General features: G+C 40.4%; 1 protein-coding gene across 4 annotated transcripts in view; it reads left to right on the top strand.

The window, feature by feature from the left end:
* Positions 1-19,456, top strand: part of CABIN1 (calcineurin binding protein 1) — a 107,999-nt gene extending 88,543 nt beyond the window's left edge. For 3 of the 4 annotated variants that reach the window (XM_033075819.2, XM_033075820.2, XM_033075818.2), the window contains 4 exons: positions 4,012-4,294; positions 15,448-15,612; positions 17,327-17,553; positions 18,051-19,456. In XM_033075819.2, the coding sequence (XP_032931710.1) occupies positions 4,012-4,294; positions 15,448-15,612; positions 17,327-17,553; positions 18,051-18,194 (819 nt within the window). In that variant the 3' untranslated portion in view covers positions 18,195-19,456. The remainder of the gene's footprint in view (positions 1-4,011; positions 4,295-15,447; positions 15,613-17,326; positions 17,554-18,050) is intronic. The other variant, XM_033075822.2, reaches the window with a different exon arrangement.
* The last annotated feature ends 1,832 nt before the right edge of the window (positions 19,457-21,288 follow it).

Genomic DNA, 21,288 nt, shown 5'->3' with positions numbered 1-21,288 from the left:
TTCTTGGGAAAACTTCACTTTCCCTTTCTTTGGAACATTTGGTTGGTCATTTTTCCCGCAGCTCACAAAAGCAGGAGCGGGGAGGTTGCTGTAGGATTTCTTTCTTTTTCAAAATGTGTTTTGAACAAACAGTAAGTATGGTAAAACTAAGCCCTTGGTCACATTCTCTGGTTTATGACTTCACAGGCTAAGTAAAATTCTTCTCATGTTTTATCTTAATGCTGGATTTCTTTTATCTTAATGCTGGATTTCTTTTAGCTATAGGGAGCTATTTTTTCCAGTAACATCTGTGAAAAAATTCTGCACTTTTGCTGTTAATTTTATTGTGGAAGGCTGTCCCAGAGCTGGATTTCCATCATTTTCCTTACTTGTTTTTACATCAGCTTTCAACATGGGAAGAGTTTGTCCTTCACCTCTCTGAAGCTGAGTGAACTCTTGGAGGAGAGTGCTGAAGTAGTCAAGGTTCTAACAAATAAAGAGACTGATTTTGTTACCTAAGTCAGAAACAGTCACAATTCACACAGACATCCATCCTAATTATTCATTTAAATTTCAGCTTGATACATTCTTCAAAATGAAAACCAGTTTTTGCTAAGTTTTTTAAAGGAGAGAAGTAAGATACTGAGCTCTTTATGGAACCAGTGGATCATCCATGACACCTTATTTGGATATTAATAATAAGCCTTAAATATTTCTTCTATCCATTGTGATATAGTAGTCAATACAAAAGTAGTACTGCCTGCCCTTCAGTACCTCATGTTTTTTTAACAAATGTAGGAGGAAGTCCAGTCTTGACTAGAGGAACCTGTAGTTACAATGAAAGACAGGAAGAAGTCAGATAAAAGAGTTTTTATCTTAATTCAGTTATATTCACATGTTCTGTAAGTAGCACTAAATGTAAGAAAATATTTGTTTCTTGTTGGTGACTAAAGCCACTTTGTAATAGTGGTGGTAACAGAGGCACTGAGTGTGGTCAGATGGATTGGAGGGGGGAAAAGGAGAGGTTCTGACTGAGTCAGAATTGACTGAGTTTTGGCTTAGTACCGCAGCAAAGTAAAAACTAAAAAATCATCTTCTGATGAGAAACCACATAAAACACTGGTAAAGGTTTGTCACTGCCTCTCAGTTTCCTACTGTCTGTCTGTGGAAAACAATCTTTATTATGCTTTACTCTTGGTTTAGCAGTAGAGATAGGTAAACATAAAAGGCTTTTGGTAAATCCAAGACTTGCTGTAGTGAGTTTTTCTGGGCTTTTTTCTCAGCTGGGTGTTTTCCTGGAGAGCTGCAGGATGATAAAGTGTGGCCCCATAAGTGCTGAGCAGTGTAGTTAGTGACAGTCCCTGAGCTGGCTTTTGTGAGTAGCATCACTTACTGATCAGAGGTGCTGGAATTCTTGCCCCTACACAAAACCCAAAATGTTTTAGAGAGCATGTGCCTCACTGTGGTGCTCACTTTAGCTTTGTGCTTACAGATTTTGGATGGTCTTCAGTTTCTGAGTAAAAATACACAAAGCAGGTTTAAATCCCTTTTCTTGAGGCTCTGTGAGTTGCAGAATGCACAGTAGCCAACAATGGGTTTTTTAATGCTTGGCTCTGATTTTAGAGAAAGCTTTCTCCTTTTCCTTCACCCCCATCCCTTTTGAAAAAACAAAGTCAATGTAAGATTTTTTTTAATTTTCCTCCCAAAGTCTCTGTTTCACTGGTTTGAGAACAACCTGTCTATTTACAGCAGCCTGAGACAACTCTTCACCAGGTCACATCTGGAAAGCTCCCTTTAAAATATGAGCACAATAATCTTTGTGTTGCTTTCTTTTGTATAAGGCTGCACTTTCTGACTACACATTAGAATTTTTGGTCATGGTTTTCTCGAGTCAGAAACATCACATTAGTTTCAGCTTTATTCTTTTTTGTAAATAAAATGTTTCAATTCTCTGGAAAAAGAGCTGGGATACTTTATCCTGATGAGAAGAGTAATGGAGGATAAGGTTATGGAACTGTGGTCTTCAGCAGAAAGGATGGAACCAGCCAAGAGGTATCATTTAAAGCTGCAGCAAGAGAAATTTGGATTAAGTGACTGGAAACAAATGTTCACTGGGAAGGTGGTAAAACACTAGAAAGGGGCCTGGAGAGGCTGAATCTCCTTCCTTGGCAGTGTTGGGACTGGGCTGGCCCTGGGCCCCCAGTAAACTGATGGAACTGGGAAGTCAGCTCTGCTTTGAGCAGGAAGTTGGACTGGAGACCTCCAGAGGTCCCTTCAGCAGCAATTATTCCATAAAAAATATTCTCTAATAATTTTTCATCTGAATACCATATAAATACAGCTGACTTACTTTCCAAATGTCCCCTTTCTGGCTCTGCAAGTAGCTGTGCATTTTTGTAGAAATGCAGTATGAGGTGCAGATCCATTTTTAACATACATGTAGATAAATAGTACCTTCATGTGTTTCTCTGGAAAAAAACCTGGATACAATACAAGCACAGAAATGTCAGGTTCTACATCATCCATTATGCAAGTTAATGAAGTGCATGGGTGTGAAGGGCTTTCCCTTTAAATCACAGCTGAAAACATTTCCTCAGTGATCTCACTTCTGGCTTAAGGTTTTCTTCTGCAGTTCCATTTCCCTCAGGTTTGTGTGAACCCATTTGTGTGAGACCTTTAGTTTTGGACTTGATGCTTTAAACATTAGAAACTTGCTGCTTTCAGAGGCAAAATAGACCTTTTTTGATCCAGTGTGGTAATTGTTGAGAATATAACTGCTGTATTTGAATTTTTTTTTTTTTTTGTGTACACATATTATCTGGCAGGTTTTAATTGTATGCTTTTTAGAGATTAATTAATCAAGTTCAGGAACTTCAAAAATACATTCTGCCAATTATTTTTTTTTTATGCACTTGTGTGCTCTCTACCTTTGAATTTTAAGTATGCATTTTCACCACCTGAAAGTTCCTCTGTGCTCTCACTGAAATTCTGCTGACTTTTCTGGCTTTGCAATAAATCTTTGGTCATTTAGGACATTAGGGTCCAATTTGATTTTACATTTGACAGCTGAACTGTGTTTCAGACATTCATACTCTTATCACCATGGTTGAAATGAGGGGGCTTTTTATCTTGGTACAGGTATGAGACAAACAATTAAACATCTGAGAATTCTGTCTAACTGCATCTTTTATGGTCCAATAAATCTCCATTAAATGAAGACTCTAAAGAGTGTGAAATAAATGCTTTCTGGGGCTTCACAAGCAAGAATACTTTATTTGATTACTGATAAAAGTTACAGAGAAGATATTCGTTTTATGGGTACTTTTATTTCCTTCTTTGGTGAATTTATGTCCCACTTCTACCTTCTGTCTATATAATAAATGACACTGCATTAAATTTTTAACACTGGCTGTGGAGAAGAGTGTTGGTGCCTCTCTTACTTGTGCACAGGCAGCAGATCTTCCTGAGCCTGTTTCAACTGGACCTTGGTGTTACTCAGTTCTGCATTTGTCAGGAATGTATTATTTGGAGTTATGCTGATCTCTTATTTCACAAGCAAATACATTTTTCTATTTTCTCCATTTCTTCTCACATCAGTCACTAAGAATTATTTCTTGTGATAATTTGCAAGATCTCTTAAAGCACTGCAGATCTGTTTGTTCAGGTCAAGCACTTGTCAACATATTTTTAAATGAAAGAAATATGTTTCTGTTTACAGGCGATTGTAACTCATGCTTAATTACAGAGTTCAGGAAAGTATGATATGTTGTGAAGGATGTGTTAAATTAAACTTTGTAAATGTGAATAAGTGTTCAAGTGCTAGTTTGATAAATGGACCATAAAGAACAGGAAAATAATCCATAAAGGAGAAAAAATTTCTTTAGAATAGTGATTGAGTCCATGTTGTATTATATTCACTTTAAAGAGAGTTTTCTGTCTATAAAATGTGCTGCTTGCAGCACTCAGTGAAGCAGGTAGCACAGAGTTGGTGACATGCAGACATTTTCTCACTGCTGCCCCTTTTTTGTGCAGTCGACAGGAGAAGCACCCACAACCCCAAAGCACACGAAGGACACCCGAGAGAGCTTCTTCCCAGTAGCACCAGCCACACTGCATCCCACCCCAGTGAATCCAGACACTGTGACTCCTGAAAACCTCCTGAGACTGAATGATGGGCATTCCAAATCCAAACCAGCCTCTTCCTCTTCGTCCTCCTCCTCCTCGGTGCCGCCCTCGCAGGAGTCCCAGCGCGAGCCGGAGCAGCCCCGGAGCCAGGGCACAGAGGCTGCCCCCAGCATGGGGGATGCTGTTCGTGGTAAGTCTCAGCCAGGGAGAGCCTTCTGGCCCCCTCTAAGCAGTTTCCACATGCTCAGTTAGTGCCTGAGTTCTGGTTCTGTCCCGTTTTCTGATGCTGCGTCACGTCCAAAAGGCTGCGCAGATTTTTATCTTGGTCCTGAAGTGGGTGCATGTGCATAATCAATACTTACTTTAATCTGTAGGGTAGATTCAAAGAGTGAGCACTCTGTGTAACTTTTATGTGAAATCATAAAATAGCAGCCTGAAAATAGTCCTCTCTTTTAGAGAATTGAAGTCTGTAGCAGCATGAAAATTAAAATTATTTTGTTTTCTTTGATGAATTGAGGATCTGGTTCTTTTAATGTTTTAAAAGATTTAAGGTATTTTAAAGTGGTTACATTTAAAATAAACTGGTGAACAGCCTGCATCTGTCTTAGAAGTGCTTGATCAACATAATTAGCTGCACAGCTCTCACTGCCCAGCATGTGAGTGGGGAGATACATAACACTGATGAACAAGTTTCTACATGGTTTAGGAAGTTGGCTTATCATCACTATTACATTTCACATTTCAGAAAAGAAGCATCTGACAGGACCAGAACGTTGGAATGTGTTATTTATAGCTCTGGTGTGGTTATGTGCCAGGTTAGAGCACAGGAAAGGATTGAAGGAACCAAACAAATGTTATTTATTGTATGGCATGATTGTGTGATTTGTTTATGACTGTATTATGTAATTGGTCCTGTACAGTCTTCTAGATGAGGAAAGAATAAATGAGAATGCTGTCACTTGCTTTACTGCTGTCATGGCAGGCTGGCTCATTAGCAGCTGAGAAATCTCTGTGCTGGGTGATGCTGATCCACTTTGGGGAATGAAGTGAGATTAGACCCAATTTCAGACTTGCTTTGGGTGCCCAAAGAGGTGGTTGGGAATATTTGTGGGACAGTGTGCACGTTAAGGTGGCAGGGCACCTGCCATAGCCTGTACTTTCTTGCAACTTTAGCAGAAACACTGTCTGAAAAAGCATCTGCTGCTGCCTGGGCTCACTCCATCTGCTCACAAGCCTGGGCCCAGCACTACTCACCAAATGCCTTAGACAAGTCAAGGGAGCCCAGATAAGTTATGAATGAACCACATACAGAACAGGTATTGTGGAAAATGATGCGTGAAGGTACAGTGGAAATAGTGGCCAGATTTGTGAGACAGGATGTTTTCTTAGTTTGGAATTGTGACTTTGTAAAGTTTTTGTCTTTATACTTCTGGTAAGTCATTTCTTTGCTTATGTAATCAACCTGGGTATTTGAATGCTCATAGTCTGAATTCATCAGCAGTGAAGAGCAAGTTAGGGAGAAATAGGTTTTCCCAATTTGCTAATCTCTGAGTACAGAACAAAATTGAAAATTAACATCTAGTATCAGCAGTTGTATTATAGTTGTCTAATTTTCCTTTTTTCATAATTCCAGGGAGAGATTGTCTTAGGAAGGGAAAAGAGAAAAGGGGATTGATGAGGCTGGAATGGCTTAGTCTGTGTGTAAATTACATTTGTTACTGGCCTCGGGAAGCAAAAGAATGGAGCTGCCTGGTGTCATGAGATGTCTTGTCTGGCTTGTTCAGCAGGGAGTAATTTGGGTTTGTGCCTAGACAACAGGGGAGGAAAAAATGAATCCTGTGTGAAGCTGTTATGTACTTACTAAGGAGACTGGTGTGGGAATGACAATGCTGCTAAGAACTCACCTATTCTTCTGGTTTTCAAACAGACCTCACGAGCATTTCTGATGTGCTTTCCTCCCTGCAATTCTCCAGGCCACATCACAGTGATTGGAACATTTATTTTAATCTTTTGACTTTCTGGGCTTTGTTAAGGTTGTAGAGTTAGATATTGTTCATTCTTCTTTGATGTTTTCTGTACATCATCTTGGTTGAGGGAGATTGAAGGGTTAGCTGCCAGAATTACACTCCTGAAACTGAAGATCAAGAGGCTCTCTCTCCAGAGCTCAGTGCTGAATGCATGTGTTGTATCTGGCTCTCAGCCCTACCTGACAGGTCATTTCTCTAGCTGAGAGAGACACCAATTACTGCTGTGTCCTTTCTTCTTCTTTTCTTTTTAATTCTCCTTCCTTTGCATCCATCTCCTCTAAAAAGAATTATTTATAATTCTGTTACAACCCTTTTTCATCTCCCTTCTGTTAGTTCTGTTTGTGTAAAAACTCCTCCCATTTCTAGAGTAAACTGTTTTCAACTTTTTGTTTCATCACTGCTACCTGTACCTACATGTTCATGTGGAGGTATTACACATCAGAGAATATTAGCTGCTCTCATTTTCTCTGATTTCACCCAGGAAAAGGATCTGTTTATCCAAGCATTGTTGATGCAATGCCACTCATTTCTGATGTAAATATTTTCCTGAGATTTTTGTCTGGTGCATGGCTGGTACAGAGTACAGCAGGGTGGAGTCCAGCAGCAGAGGGATGATGGAGGCAGTTTCAGCAAGACACCTTCCTACATTTGGGTATGAATGTGCTTGGGCCTCTTGGCCTTCCTAGCTCAGCCTAACATTTCTCTGGGGAAGCTAAAATAGGACAATTAAGGTAAACTCCCTCCAGCCTGTCACACTGTTCCAGTATTACATGATTCTAAATTGCTGGAAATTCTTGACATTTTCTTCTTCACTGTCCTTATTTCAATAATGATTTTTATGAGGAATGAACTGGAAAACACTCACATTTGAGTTCTGATACCAAGAGAAGGTTTTTATACCTGGAATTATTTAAAGTTCTGTGTTTTGCTTAAAGCCAGCTATTTACCAATTTGGAATATAAAATCCAAGTAGAAGACTCTCCACTATTAATTTTTGTCCATTTAAGGTCTAAGCAGTTCAATATGAAAACAAGGTCATGATAAAGCTGTCCAAACTTAGAAATTCAAAGCTAGGGAAGACAGTTCTTTGTGTTATGCAGGGAAGTGGCACTCCATAGGCCATGGGAATATCCTGCTGTAATTTCTGATGTTTGTGAAAGGGGCACAACAGGGGAAGTAGAGCTGTAAATATTATTCAACCTGCAAAACTTTGAGAGTTTCAGAAGCACAAGAAATAAATAAAAGTGAGGACAGTTGCATGGAAAGATGAGCAGACTATTGCAGAGAGAGCAATGAAATTAAATTGTGTAAGTGTGTGCAGGCAGGTGCAGAATCTTTGAAAGGCAAATGTTCCAATTAAAAAGGGTTTTGAAGTGGGAAGTCCTAAGAATTCAGTAACATTCAGTAGTGCTGGAATGTGACACTTCACCCTGTAGGATAACTGGAGAACTTCTAGGTGTAAGGAGCATCTTTTTCCAGAAGTCTGTAATTTTGTTTATTTTAGCAACTGATAGATGACTTTAGGTTGATAGTGGGTTCTCTGAATGTTTTCCTAAGGCATCACTGGAGAGAATGTAAACCATCATTTTGCATTGGCAGCATCTCTGTATTGAAACAGTGCATGGCACAAGGGCCCACCTCAATTCCTTGCAGTTTCCAGACATCAGTGAGCATCCTGTTTCTGGGGGAAATAATGGAAATTGTACTTTGACATCATAAATTGAGCTTAACCTCACACTGATCTCAGTGGCTCCTGAGTTTGCTTGTCATGAATTTCCAAACACAAACACAGATTTTATGAGTCTGTAGTTCAGTGTTTTGAAAACTTTTTTCTTGCACAAATATCTTCTGCCCTGTTGGCCAAGCCTTACTTTAACTATGCATTTCAATTCAAAATTTCAGGTACTATTAAAATTACTGTAAGTAGTAACATTTAACCTTCTTAATTGCAGTCAGTGCCTTACCTTGTTTTTTCTGTTGAATTCAAAATTGTGCTGTAGAGCATAGAGTTGTTCTCAACACATGACTCAAAAAAAGATGAAACAGAAAAAGTTATGCATACCAAGAACCTGTGGCCTCATGTGAGCTACCTTCATATTGCAGTTACCTGGCATGAAGCTTCTCTCTTAAATACACCTGATCTTCTACTCTGATTTCTTGTGGCATTTGTGTGCATCTTACTTCCACTAATTTCTCCTCAATTTCCAATGCTGACTTGTTCTGATTTTTGACAGCTCAGTTCCCAAGGCTGGATTTCTCCTGGGCTTTAAAACCTCTTCTTTCAATGCTTTAAATGTTTAAAATACCCATTGGTGCTGTCCTGGGGTAGAAGCTCCTGCCCACCTGTTAGTGACTGAAGAGTCATCAATAGGAATCAGCCAGGCTTCCTCCAGTGAGCTCTGCATGGGCTCTCTCTGATCTCTTGCTGCTGCAGCCTCCCTGGCATTGGTATTCTCACTTCCCCTTGTCTGATCCATGCTTTTTGTGAAGCTCTTTATTTTTCACAATGGGTGCACTCTGAAAACAACTTGACTGCTGAATGTCAGCAGGGGTTTCCTGTTTGTGAATGACTTCTTAATTCCTTTTTGCAGTGCTCAGACAGTACCAGTCAGGCATGGCTCTTCCTCTTCCCTTTGTAAAAGTGTGCTGCTTTGCCTCCTGTAGAAACAAACTCATTCCAAAAGAATTTCTCAGTACACTTTGTGTCTATTTCTGATACCTACACTTCAGATTCCTTAAGTTTTATTTACTCAATCCAGTGTAGTGCAGAAAATCCTTTGACATTAAAACTATCATAATTGTTATGCACCTGTGTTGGATCAGTAAGAGCAAATAGGGCAGGGGCAGCAGCTGCCCAGCAGAGGCAGATGAGGTGATGCTTTGGAGCCAGGGTTTGGTGCTCTCAGGGCAGGTCTGTGCTCCAGGAGGCTCTCTGGCCCTGTGCACTCTTAGATCTCCCTGAAAATCCTGGAGAGTCATTGCCCTATGGATGGCTTGCACTACTGAATCACATTTTTGGAGGTGTTTGTAAAGGAATGTGGTAGCAATGCTGTATGGTTACAATATGGCTCAGTTTCACTTGTTTTAGATTGCTGTCAGCAACACAAAATTTACATATATTCCTGCACCAAGGCAGACTGAAGAGAGATGTAGTTATAAGTCCTCTACACAGATATTGTGTTGCTTATAAAGTGCTTAGAAAATTGTGGGGTGTCATTACATTCACTGAAGAGATTTTTCTGCCAGCTGCTTTTGCAGATTTCCTTGTGCTTAGCTGGCTGTCAGGGCAAAGGAGGGTGAATATTGATGGCAAAGGAGAGGTCTTACAGCCTTTGTTGGGTAACTCATAGAGAAATTTCAGAAGCAAGAGACTGTTCCTGTGCACAGGTGCTGCTGTGATGCTCTCCAGATGATGTGTCCTTGCTGAGTCAGCTATTAAACAAATATCAATTAGCTATGTTTTGGTAATGCCATTTGAAAGTTCATATAATTGAATATCAAACTGTAGTCTTTTTGATCTAGGCCCATTGTTTGCTCTTTTAAATTAAAGTTTTGTTTTTAAAAACAGGAGAATGTTAGGATTGAACCTCAGGGTTTTTCTTTAGCCATGTGCATGCCAGGTTTCTACACCTCTAGACAGCTGGTGGTGGTGGCAGCAATGTTTTTGGACACAGGAGTTCCAGTGGCCCCAGTATGGCTGTTAGAGGGATCTGGGAGTTAGTTTGGGCCAGGGGCTGTTTCCAGGCAGCACTTTCAAAGCAGCCACCCATTTTAAATTTCAGTCTCATTAATGTTCTGTGACAGCTGACCTCAGCATTAGGAAGAGTTTTGGAGTATGTCTCATTTGGTTGTACAGTACACTCTCCCTGCTCAGGACCTAGTGATAAATATAGCACTGTACTGTGCTATTGCACTGCAAACTTCTGTTCACCAGACTGCTTGAATTTCTTTTATTTCAGAGGGCAATAGAACTTGTGCTCTGCAGCTTTTCACCTCCAAAATTACTCCGATGCTTAATTTCTTACATACGACTTTGTGTGTCAGCTTTGAGTGTAATTTCCTGCATTTGGCATTTCAAGTCAAATACTTTCTACAGCTATATGCACTAAAAGCACTTGGCAGTGCTTTTTTAGAAAAAAAAATGTAATGGCAGGATATTTGGAATGAATTTAGAACAAGCAAGGCTAGCAAGTGTACCTGCCACATGCTGTGATGAGCTAGGTAGCCTCAGTGTCTGCTGTGCTTTGGTACCTCATGGCTAAAGGCTCTGTTGTTTCTGTGTTTCTGCATCCTTAACTCTGTCCAGCTGAGCCAACCTGTGTTCCAGTGCAGTCTTTGTGCTGACTTAGTAGCATAGCTCATAAGGAAACTCTGAGCTCCTTCAAATTCAGGCTTTCCATGGCCTTTGCAGCTGCTGTGTGGGGAAAAAAGCTGTATTAATTCCCAGCACACTGGAGAGCAAGGCAGATGGAATAAAGAAAATGAATTGTTTTCACATTAGTGTTATTCCTTGGAAATGTGGTAAGATACTTCCTCCACTATGTCAGGGAGCAAAGGATTGGACCTGTTTCCATTGGGTGGGAAAAAAAAATAGCCTGTGCCTTGTGCAGTAAATGAGTTGTGTGAAGAATTGTGTGTGCTGTGGGTGGCCACTGGTGCAGAGTAAACCAGTTGTTACTGGGACTGGGAACAGAAGTGTTTCCTGGAGTCTGGAGTCACACAGAATTCAATCCTTACTCTTTTGAAGTGGTTGGAAGGCAAGGTAGTACAAACCAGCTAAATCCTACTGCTGTATTTACAGGTTTTTTGTCTTGGCACATGGAACTGCTGGGGAAGGTATTTTGCAGAGGGATGAAGGCAAGTGGTGCAAGTGCTAATTATTTAAGCACTTGAGGTTGTTGTCTGTTCACTTATCCTTGTATTTTCTTTTGAAATGATGTTAGTATTTTGTCCTGGAGTTCAAAGCTCGGCTCCTTTTTCTTTCCTATAGTGAAATGGTGCTTTGTGCTTCCATTCTGTGTTGCCTATATTCTTTAACATATCTGTGCTGTAATACTTCTAACTGCTTCTGTTAGAAACTGGAAAATGTTTTTTTCCAGGTGCTAGTCACATTTTCTTGTGTTTCAGTTGTAATGTAAGAGATTTAGTGCATGACTAAAGAATTTTTTTAAACTCCCTACAAAATGTTTTGTAACACCAATGTTAATGCCTCCTACCTGACAGCATGATGAAATCAAATTATTAAGTGTTCAATGCAAAGGGACCAGAGCAGCTGCTTGCTGCTTACAGTAGTACTGCTTTTAAACTTTCTCCACATCTTCAAATTGCCAAGTGATTATTTTTGCCGGCGTTATTTTTGCTTTTGATGTGCAGCGGAATAGCGAAGTGAGCGGTGGCAGCGCGAGCACGGCCGCAGGGTTGTGTAATCTGTGAGTTTCTAGTGTGTGGATAAATGCATGGAGAGCATTCTGTGGATGAGGAGCTGGGAGAGGATATTAACTGTGATGAAGTCATGAACCCAGGCGCCCGCTATAGGCATCTGCAAACACTGGTTACCCTGGCAACAAGTGGGAAGAGGTTGGAGAGGAAAGCTGGAGTAGGTTGTTGCATTGAATTGTTGTCAGCTTGTTTCTTCCTCACTAAAGCAGGGAGATGTTGAAAGGTATGATGTCCCTCTTTCTGTGTCGTGTACTATTTTATATGTATTTAGGCAGTTGTTGGGAAAGGGAAGGCTAAAAAAAAATACTTGTAATTCAGCTCGATTGGAGAGGAACTTTTCAGTATCAATAGTGACGTGCATTGCAAATCTGTGCTTTTCTCTGTGTGCTTAATTTTTGTGTTGTGTTGTGAGAGTGCTAAATGGGTCTCCAGAGTACAGTACCTGCCCCATCCTCAGCCTGGGGACAAGTGTCTCTTGCATATTGTATCTTCAGAAACTGGTTTTATTTTAAACTGGGTTTGTAGAGCTAATGTTTGAAAACCTGCCAAGACAGTACAAGTACTGGGTAATAGCAGAAGATTTATTAACTGATATTAAATCTGAGCTTCTGAGCACCTGCAGAATGTGTTGCACTTATATTCTGGTGTTCTCCCACTTGTGCAGAATATTGTGGCTCACGAGTTAGTGGAGTCTTCACCTCCCTGGGGAAAGTTTTTATTAGAGGAACTAGGACATTATGTTCAGGGCTTTAACAGCATCTTCCTCAAAACAAATATTAAAATATTCTCTTCAGAAATCTGCTTTAGACAAATAATGAGGAGATCCAACTGTATATTTCTTAATTGTCCTTCTTTTTATCTGTAATGAAAAAAGAACAAATATCTATGCAATATATTAAAGTATAAATTGTGGTATGTACACTGAAACAACCAATTCTTGTTATTTTCAAGAAGTCTAAAAATATTTTGCTTATTAACTTTATTTTTAACTTGGTCACTTTAGTTGCATTGTTTCTATTTATATAAAAAAAAAATAAAATTGCACAGTCCTGAAAGAATAAAGTGTATGACCCAGTCAGGGAATAGAATTCTGTGACTGTATTGAACATCTCTGACAGCAGAGATTGATTAACAGAACAGTGGTTCTTGATTTCTATTGAACTGAAAGGCACATTCTAATAGATTATTAACAAATATTGTTTCCAGAAGTGCAGTGATAGAAGTATACAGTGTGCCAGACTCCTGCCCTTTCATTTCCATTCACTTCTACATTAAAAATTGCTGTCAGATATTTTATTCAAATTTAAATCTGATTTTACTCCACTGTAAAACTGCATCTTCAAAACTTGAAAAAATATATTCTGGCAGATGGAGATGTATATGAGGATGCTGGCTGCTCTTGAGAGAACATAGACTGATACCAGTCTTGTAGCCTCTTCCTAGAATTAGGCTGCTCAAAGGAGCTTTTTGTCAGTGGGCCATAATTTAGTTAAAATAAAGTACAGCAAATCAGTTTAAGCAATGATATATCTTATAATTAAGCAAATATTGTAATCAGCATAAGAAGTAGAGTTTTGTCATTAAATAATAATGCAAATCAGAGCTCTTATTCTGTATTGTGAACTAATAAGTTCCTAATGTAGTTAAGTAGTAGATACAAAACTGCTCTCAGTTAGCAGTGTAGTTGAGACTGTGGGATTTGCAGTTTATTTGTATATAGTTTTGTACCTGCTAAGTTAATTACTGGTTTGTATTCTGGGTTAATAAGTGGATAACAAAGATTCTGTTAGTACTTACCCTGGCTACTTAAGATGGCAATTCTGGAGTACTGGAGTAAATTAGAAATGAGTTGACTTCTCCTCTGCCTGGTGGAGTAATCTGAAATCATCATCATTTTCATCTTGCTTTTCTTGAGATGTTGCAATGTTTGCTCCTATCTTTGATGGAGTGTCTTGTAGCCATTTCAGTGTGGGAGTGCTCTGGGTTTAGCCTGCAGCCTGTCAACACAGCAGTGGGATGGGATGGGATGTGTGAGTGCTGGCCTGGGGCTGCTCCTGCTGCCCACGGGCTCTGCTCCTTCCCAGCCTGGCCTTCAGTCCCTGAGTGCAGCTGGGAAGGGCAGGCAAGGCAGGGATCCTGCAGCTCTGCTCTGCTGCTTCAGAGGGGAAACAATGCTTTGGGATTTTCCTACCAAGATTCCTACAGTTCAACACTTCCTCTGCGTTGTTTCTCAGCTGATTTGTCTATTAATACATGTACAGATGCAAGAATTATTTTCCTACTTCCAGTGTTGTATTTTGAAGTATCCAGAGAGAAATGTGCAAAAGAGTGCTGGGAATGAGAACTGCATTGATCTGCATTAGACTGTTCCATTTTGTGCTTGGTGGTGAGTGGAACATCTCAGAACAGGGGCTGCCTGTGAACTGTGCTGTTGTTGGGGACCTTTCCTTTTTGGGAGCTGTTGGACACTTTGCTGCAAGCAATCTCATTTATCCTAAGGCTCATAAGAGCTTTCAGCTACAACTCTAGATGATGGGGTTTTTTCTTCACCTGTGAAAATTAGTGGATGAAAGAACACTGCTTTCCTGAGCTTTTTTTCATACAAGTTATTCAAGAACCATAGAAATGATAACTCTGTAAAAAAGTTGCATCTTTCAAATTGCATAGATCAGACTGCTAAGCTGTGATGTTTTCTGAAGCAGTTTCTGCAAGGGGAACTCTTGTACAGGAGAATATTACCATGGTAAATTCCAAGATCTTCTCTGTATTGGTGGAGATGGAGAAGTGTTTTCAACACTTGAGGGGGTGGGAGCAGTTTTCCAATGAGGGAAAGTTAAAATATGTATTCCTTTTTAAGACGTTGCATGGTCAAAATCCCAAATTAATTTAGAGCATCGCCATACAAAGAATTTTAGAGCAAATGAGACTGTGACTATCCACTGCATGTGCTGGTCCATGATAGCTGCCTGTGCACACCTTAACCTGAGGTGATTCAAATTAGATAGGCAGCCCTTTGTTTGTTGAAGAATATGTTCATTTTTTAGATAGAATAAGAGCTTGTTTGTGTGTCCATAGCCTTGAAAGGGTTGCTGCCCTGCCCCAAGAGGGCACTGACAGCTCTCAGTAGTTCAGTGAAAATGATTCCTGTTATGTACAGCATGCAGCTCAGTGTGGATGAAAGCTGGTTTAACACTGCATTAATTGAAAAGCAGGTACAGCTGGTATGGAATAACAAGACTGTACACACACATGGACTCTGAGTTATAAACATCCCAGCTCCTAAAATAGCAGGAGGTGGGAATTTTAGGCTAATACATTTATAGAGGTACAGTGGACATATCAGTGAAGGGTGGGCATTCAGTATCACTTGATAAGGGTTTCACAAAAAATTGATTTGGCCCTGTTAGTCGAGGTTCTCAGTAATGAGTGTCCTTAGCAGTGAGCTGTGCTCAGTGTACCTGTGGCTGGAGATCAGAGAGGGACCCATGGGTCACAGCTGGTCCTTCATTAAGGGTGATGGATTTTGCTCTGCACGTGGCAGCTCCTCCTTCCAGCCCTCACAGCTCCAAAGAAGTGCTCAGCTCTCTGTGGTTTTCCAGATGTGCAGAGATGACAAAATGTCAGACTCAAAAATTTTTCCTTCACTTTTTAAATGACATTTGCCTTTTTTTAAGAGTTTGAATTGATGGCACTAAGTATGAAAAAGTTGCTTTTGCCATCTTAACTTGCCAATATTTCACTCAGTCATGTTATGGTTTAGAAACAGAGCAAGGGTTAAAAGGATTCTTCTGCCTGTTGGCTAGACAGCAAAAGGATTGAGGCTTAGGAGAGAGATCAGGATGTCTCTTAATCTGTGAATTATATTTCATTACTAAAGAGGAAGAAGAGCTTGAAGTGCCTTTGGAGGGGCTTGGATTTCAGCAGCAGGAGTCACGGCTTTGTCAGCAGATGAAAATGGCTACTGTCGCACCATCGCCAGAGCCTGTTTGCTGGCAAGTGGAGCCCGTGCCCAGCACAAATTCGGGACATGTTTGTACCCCAGGTAGGACTTCTGTGCTTCAGAGGATTCTCACATGGGGTGGTGAGCTGTGCAGCAGGCTGTAGGCACTGACTGGTTGGGCAGCTGGCATTGGCATTCCTCAGTTTCTCTGCCTGCCTTCCAGCCCAGTATTGCAGAGTTTGATGCATTCCTGGCAATGCCTGAGCTTCCTCACCCTGTCATCCCTCAGTGCTGACTGTGGTTGGTGCATGTCTGCCATGCTAAATACCATGGCAGGAAAGCCAAATCAAAAACCTCCAGTACCAACTTTCATGCAATATAGTTTGTGCAGCCTTTAAAGCAGAATTTTTCTTTTAATTGAAGTCTTATATGGGGCAGTATGATAACACTTTGGATTACACTACTGGGATATTTAGCAGAAGGAAATGGTTTTTCACAAAACTGACTCAGTCTGAGTAAACATAAAAACCAGCATTACAGCAGTTCTATCCCTCCTCTGCCCTCTTCCCAAGAGAAGAAGTTGGTGTTTTAATTGAAAAAAATGTAAAACCTGTTATTTCAGGCAAGCATAATCTAGATATTCATGTTTGGAGTATCTTGTTTTTCCTTATTTTGAGAGGCAGATTATCCTGTGTCTGATTACTGTGGGAAGGATGGGCTGCCCATGGAGATGGGTCACTGACCTTGATGGAAAGCCATGCCTCATGTGTTGTGGCAGCTCTTGCATTCCTGTGTGCTGTTGAGAACATGCATTTCAATTTTACATCCCTTAGTAGCTTGCTGTAGTGCTGCTGTTTCTCAGGATAGCATTAGGAAACTGGCATTTTATTTTGCTGTGTGTAAGTGGCCATATTGGTTCCCAATATCTGCCAGGGATGGATTTGACAATACTGAGTCTGAAAAAATGTGTATGAACACCTGTCATTATTGCCAGACTGAGAAATGCTCTGGTGTTTCCATTTATATAGTTTCTAAAAAATAATTTTGGCTCCATGTAAAGCAGCATTATTAGTAGCAGCACTATTAGTAAGAAATCTCTTTTAATAAATACCCACTTTTTAACATCAGAGCATTGTCATCTACTGGTTATTGTTGTGTGTACATAATTTTGTAATGTGGGGAGGGGCTGGATCCTTCTTATGAGATGTACTCAATAAACATTCTGAGAAAGTGTGTGTTGTAGAGAGCCCAAGCTGAGACACTTGGGGAGGATGTGGAAATGTGGAAATGATGCTAACTCGGGTGGGAGCCAGGGGCATGAGCACACCAAGGAGGGCTTTATGGCACGAGCTGAGCAGAGTAATGGGCAGATTTTGACAAGTGTTACCATATATTTTTCTCTAATTGTTGAGGAGTTGCTCTCTCAGTAATTAAAGAGACAATGCTGTGGTGGAGGAAATGAAGACTCTAAGCAAAGCAGAAGAGCTTTGTTCATTGTACTGCAGAATGGAGACACAGAATGCACAGATGAGATGATGGTGTTTGTAGTAGATGTGGATGGCCAGTGCTACACTGCCACTTGTTGTGCCTGGTCAGGTTGAGTTTCTGCCATCCAGTAAGATATTTTTTAATTACTGCTAGTTTCCAGTTGTCATCATACAATCTTTTTGCTGGTTCTAAGCTTTGGTTATTGAAAGGCTTGAAGAAAGGCCTTTTGAGCCAGCCTTACATTGAGCAGTGAACTCTGCCCTCTTTTTGACATCTGAAATCCTAGATAACTTCCTAACATATTTTTTCCTTGCTGTTTTCTGTTTAGCCTCCAGTTCCAAGCCTGAACTCAGCTCCAGTTCACAGACTTTGGGAAGTCAGCAGAACAAGACAGATGGCACCCGAGTAAAAACTCGCATTCTGCCCAACATGCCAAAGCTTTTCATACCTTCATCTGTCACAAAATTTCCACCTGAGATCACTGTCACTCCACCCACTCCCACCCTCCTTTCTCCAAAGGGCAGCATTTCAGAAGAGACCAAGCAAAAATTAAAGGTAATAAAAGGGAAACAGTAATTTTTTAGATTATTGTTTTTATCTTAATTCTCCCCTCAATAAAATACTTGTATGAAAGAAGCAACAGTTCATGTCCCCAGTTCATAGCCAGGGGTAGATCAGTAGTGGAAGGAGGTGCTAGCTGTTACCAGCAGGAGCCAGTTCTTAAAGGACTGGTGAAATACTGGCTGTGGGTGAAATGAGAGCTATTCTAGTCCCTATCCCTTTTCTGAGGGATTTGGAAAAAATTACAAAAATGGCTGAGTGACCTAGTGGAGCCATTGCAGTTCTTAGATTAGTGGAAGCTACCAGAACATTAACTGTGGGGAAGCCTACTGGTAAATGTTACGTTGTTTTACATTAGGATGACATCTTATATCAACACGAGACAGTTATTGAATGTGAAGGAATAGCAACCAGTGGGCTTTTGTCCCTGTGATCATGGGTTTATCCTGACTATTTAGCAATATATTCTCTCTCTCTCTTTTTGGGATCAGTCTGCTATTTTGTCTGCTCAGTCTGCAGCGAATGTAAAGAAGGAGAGCCTTTGTCAGCCAGCTTTGGAAATCTTAGAGACCTCAAGCCAGGAGTCCTCACTGGAAAGTGATACTGATGAAGATGATGACTACATGGACATATGAATGAATTCTGGCCATCATCAACACCAACCACATAACCATTCTTCTTGTTGCCAGCATCTCTGGAAGTTGAAACATCTTCATTGGCATTACTCTCCATTTAATTGGCATCATTGTGTTCTTCACTTTCATTACCTTTGTTGTCACCACAACCACTTGTATTGCCTTCAGACTCTTCTCCATTCTGCCCATCATGGTGCTTGACAGAAAGAAGGATTGATTGTTTACCAGGCAGTTGGTTAATCTGGATCATGCTGTCACCAGGAACTTCAGAAAACACAAGGATGTTCTGAGCTGCAATTCATATCTCTCTACTGTTCTGCTTCTCCAAGCCAGAGCCCTGGGAGTTGCTCCGGTAGCTCTTTTCTATAGTGTTCTCTTCCTTTGAGTTGTCTTGTATTTTCCCCCTCTAGCTAAGTTCTTCTCCCAGTAATTCAGCAACCTGATGTCTGTCTAACCATGCCATGATTAATCCAACAGCTCCTTTTAAGGTGAATGGAGTAGGAAAAATGTGCTGAGCTGGTAGAGATTTTAATTGCACAGAGAAAGTCTGTGGCTTTGTCATAGGGCAAGGAGGGTGAGCTGTGAGCCTGTCAGCTCCTTCACACTGCTGGGTGCTTTGTTGGAATTTGACTCTTTCAAACAGACAAAAGAACCAGCTTTTCCAGGCAGACAGAGAGGGTGGTCTCCTGTTTGTGCTCATTTCACACCAATGTATGAGGTCCAGCAAAATTTATCTACCTGAATGTTGGCTTAAAGAACTGATCTTTCCAGAATTGTCTTACAGTCCTTTCTCTTCTAATGCCTTGGACAAGCATTTTGAATTGGGGGCTAGATGATATTTTTATGGTGGTATTGAAAAAAAACCTTGCAAGATTTCAGTACCATTTCAGTAATGTCTGTTTTTTACAGAATGACACGAAAAGGTGTTTTTTATCTATCTGCAGAGGGACTGCTCACAGTTATTTATATGAGAAAATAATGGTAACAAAAATCCTTTTTTTTTTTTCTACTGAATGTTAACTTTGTAAAATAATGAATGCAAACCATGCAAAAAAAAAAAGTCACACACTATATATACACCCGCGTGCGCCCACACACATATATATATGTGTATGTACATATATATATGTCTGTATATGAAAACAGAAAATGCATACAGCTTGCAATGTCGGATTTCTTTGTGTTTGGGGGGGTTGGTTTTCTGTAAAATGCAGAGCTTTGTATAAACTTTTGGGTTTCTTTTCTAATAAAGTTGAAATGCACTGTTGTCTCTGTTTGTTTGAGAGCGCACAAGGTGCCGTGGTTCTAGAAAAAGCACTGCTCCTCTTTCCTTCTATTTTTTGGGTAACAAAAAAGGGGTTGGGGGGACTTGATGGGAGCCCCTTTGTTTTCTAAGGATTGCCAGAGCTCTTGGGGTGGGTTTGGAGTGTGACACCCAGAACCCCGTGTGCCAAAGTTGCCTGCAGCAGTTTCAATTTCCCACTGAGATATGAATTCTTTTTCACCCATCTTGGTGTTTTTTTGAAAGCTGATGAGAGGCATAACAGGGAGACACCACATGGGGAACAGGATCACTCAGGATATTTGGCTGTACAAATTTGCACTTGATCCATTATTGCAGTGATTGATGTTATTGATAAGAATGATGAATGGACTGTGGATAAGAAGAAACTGTGGCAAACTTTGTATTGCAAGGTTGTTCTCAAATTCTGGGGATTTTGTTTTGAAGAAAATGTGGTTTACAAGGAAGTGAGCATGTCCATTTTGGATATGTTAGCAACTGTTTGTGTGACTTGTTCACTTGCTCCAAATGATAGGTGAGTGCAACTGATACAGAAAAGATGAGGCAACTGATGGTAAAAGCAAACAAGTGTTTTCAGTAGTAAAATGTTTGCAGTGTTTACTCTGATGTGCTGTGGGTTGTTATAAATGCACTGTATAGAATACTGTGTAGTCACTGACAGGTAAAAGGCTGAGGAAGTTTCAGATAGGCATGATGTTCAGGCTTTTTAGAAGAAAGCACAGAATGAACTAAATCAGCTGCTTATGAGAAATGGAGAGGGGAGGGTGTAGTTCTGAATAGGCCTTTTTCACCCAGATGGAATAGACTGCACAGACTGTTTGGCTAATGTGTATTCTTAAATGTATTGCTAACTTAAAGATCACATTTAAATTTTTAATTTGGGTTTGATGTATAAAGCATTTGATTTTCTAATGGAATGTGACCACTGAAAATTGTTGGTTTTCCTTTATTATTCTTAAGGATTCCTTGGCATTAGGCTTTCTGTTTTGTTTTGGTTTTTTTTTTCCAGACTTCCTAAAATGCTGATCTTGAGCTTTCCTTCGATTTCTAGCCCTGCTTTTTGAGAAGGATTTAAAATTTTGCTGGTTTAGGAAAGCTAGGACAGTAAGTGTAACTGTTCCTGCCAGCAACAAGAGCTGCATTTGCTGATCTGCTCTAGACTCATTTTCACCTTCAAACTACTCAACTGTGCAACTTGTCTTGTGCTATACTGAATTCTCTTACCTGGTTTGATTTTTTTATTCCCATTATGCTCTTGAGTAGCTCAAGGACTTTTTCTCAAGCTCAAGAAATTACTGAGACTGAACTATTCAGGCCACCTCCTCCCAGTGCTGCCCTTCTGCTGTTGACTAAATGCCATGTTTGTCAGCTCTGGGCCTTCTTCCACGAGGGTGTTGCTGCTGCTCTGAAGGAACCTTTCTTCTTCTCCATGTGTGAAATCTGTAAGTACAGCTGATGCAGCTCTTCAGTTCAAGGAGCCACGTTCTGCAGTGAAGGTGCCAAGGCTCCTGGGTGCTCTGAGGTAATGATGTTTGTCTGAAAATTCATCCCTAAAGGTATTTGGAGCAAGAACTTCAAATCCTTCCAAACAGAGCTGTTCACTTGGTAATGACCTCGCGAAGCTTGGCCATGGCATCTTGTGGAATTACCAAGGAAAGGCTTTGTAGTAAAACAGCAGTTAGCAATGACTTGAAGTAGATTATTTTTTAGATTTTTCTAATCCTGGTGGTAAGAGCTTGAAATTCAAGCCCAGGCAAGATCCAATTTACCAAATTGCAGATCAAATGTAAA

The sequence above is a fragment of the Catharus ustulatus genome, chromosome 18, assembly GCF_009819885.2.
Source record: "Catharus ustulatus isolate bCatUst1 chromosome 18, bCatUst1.pri.v2, whole genome shotgun sequence".
Lineage (NCBI taxonomy): Eukaryota > Metazoa > Chordata > Aves > Passeriformes > Turdidae > Catharus > Catharus ustulatus.
This window is presented reverse-complemented; position numbering and strand designations above follow the sequence as displayed.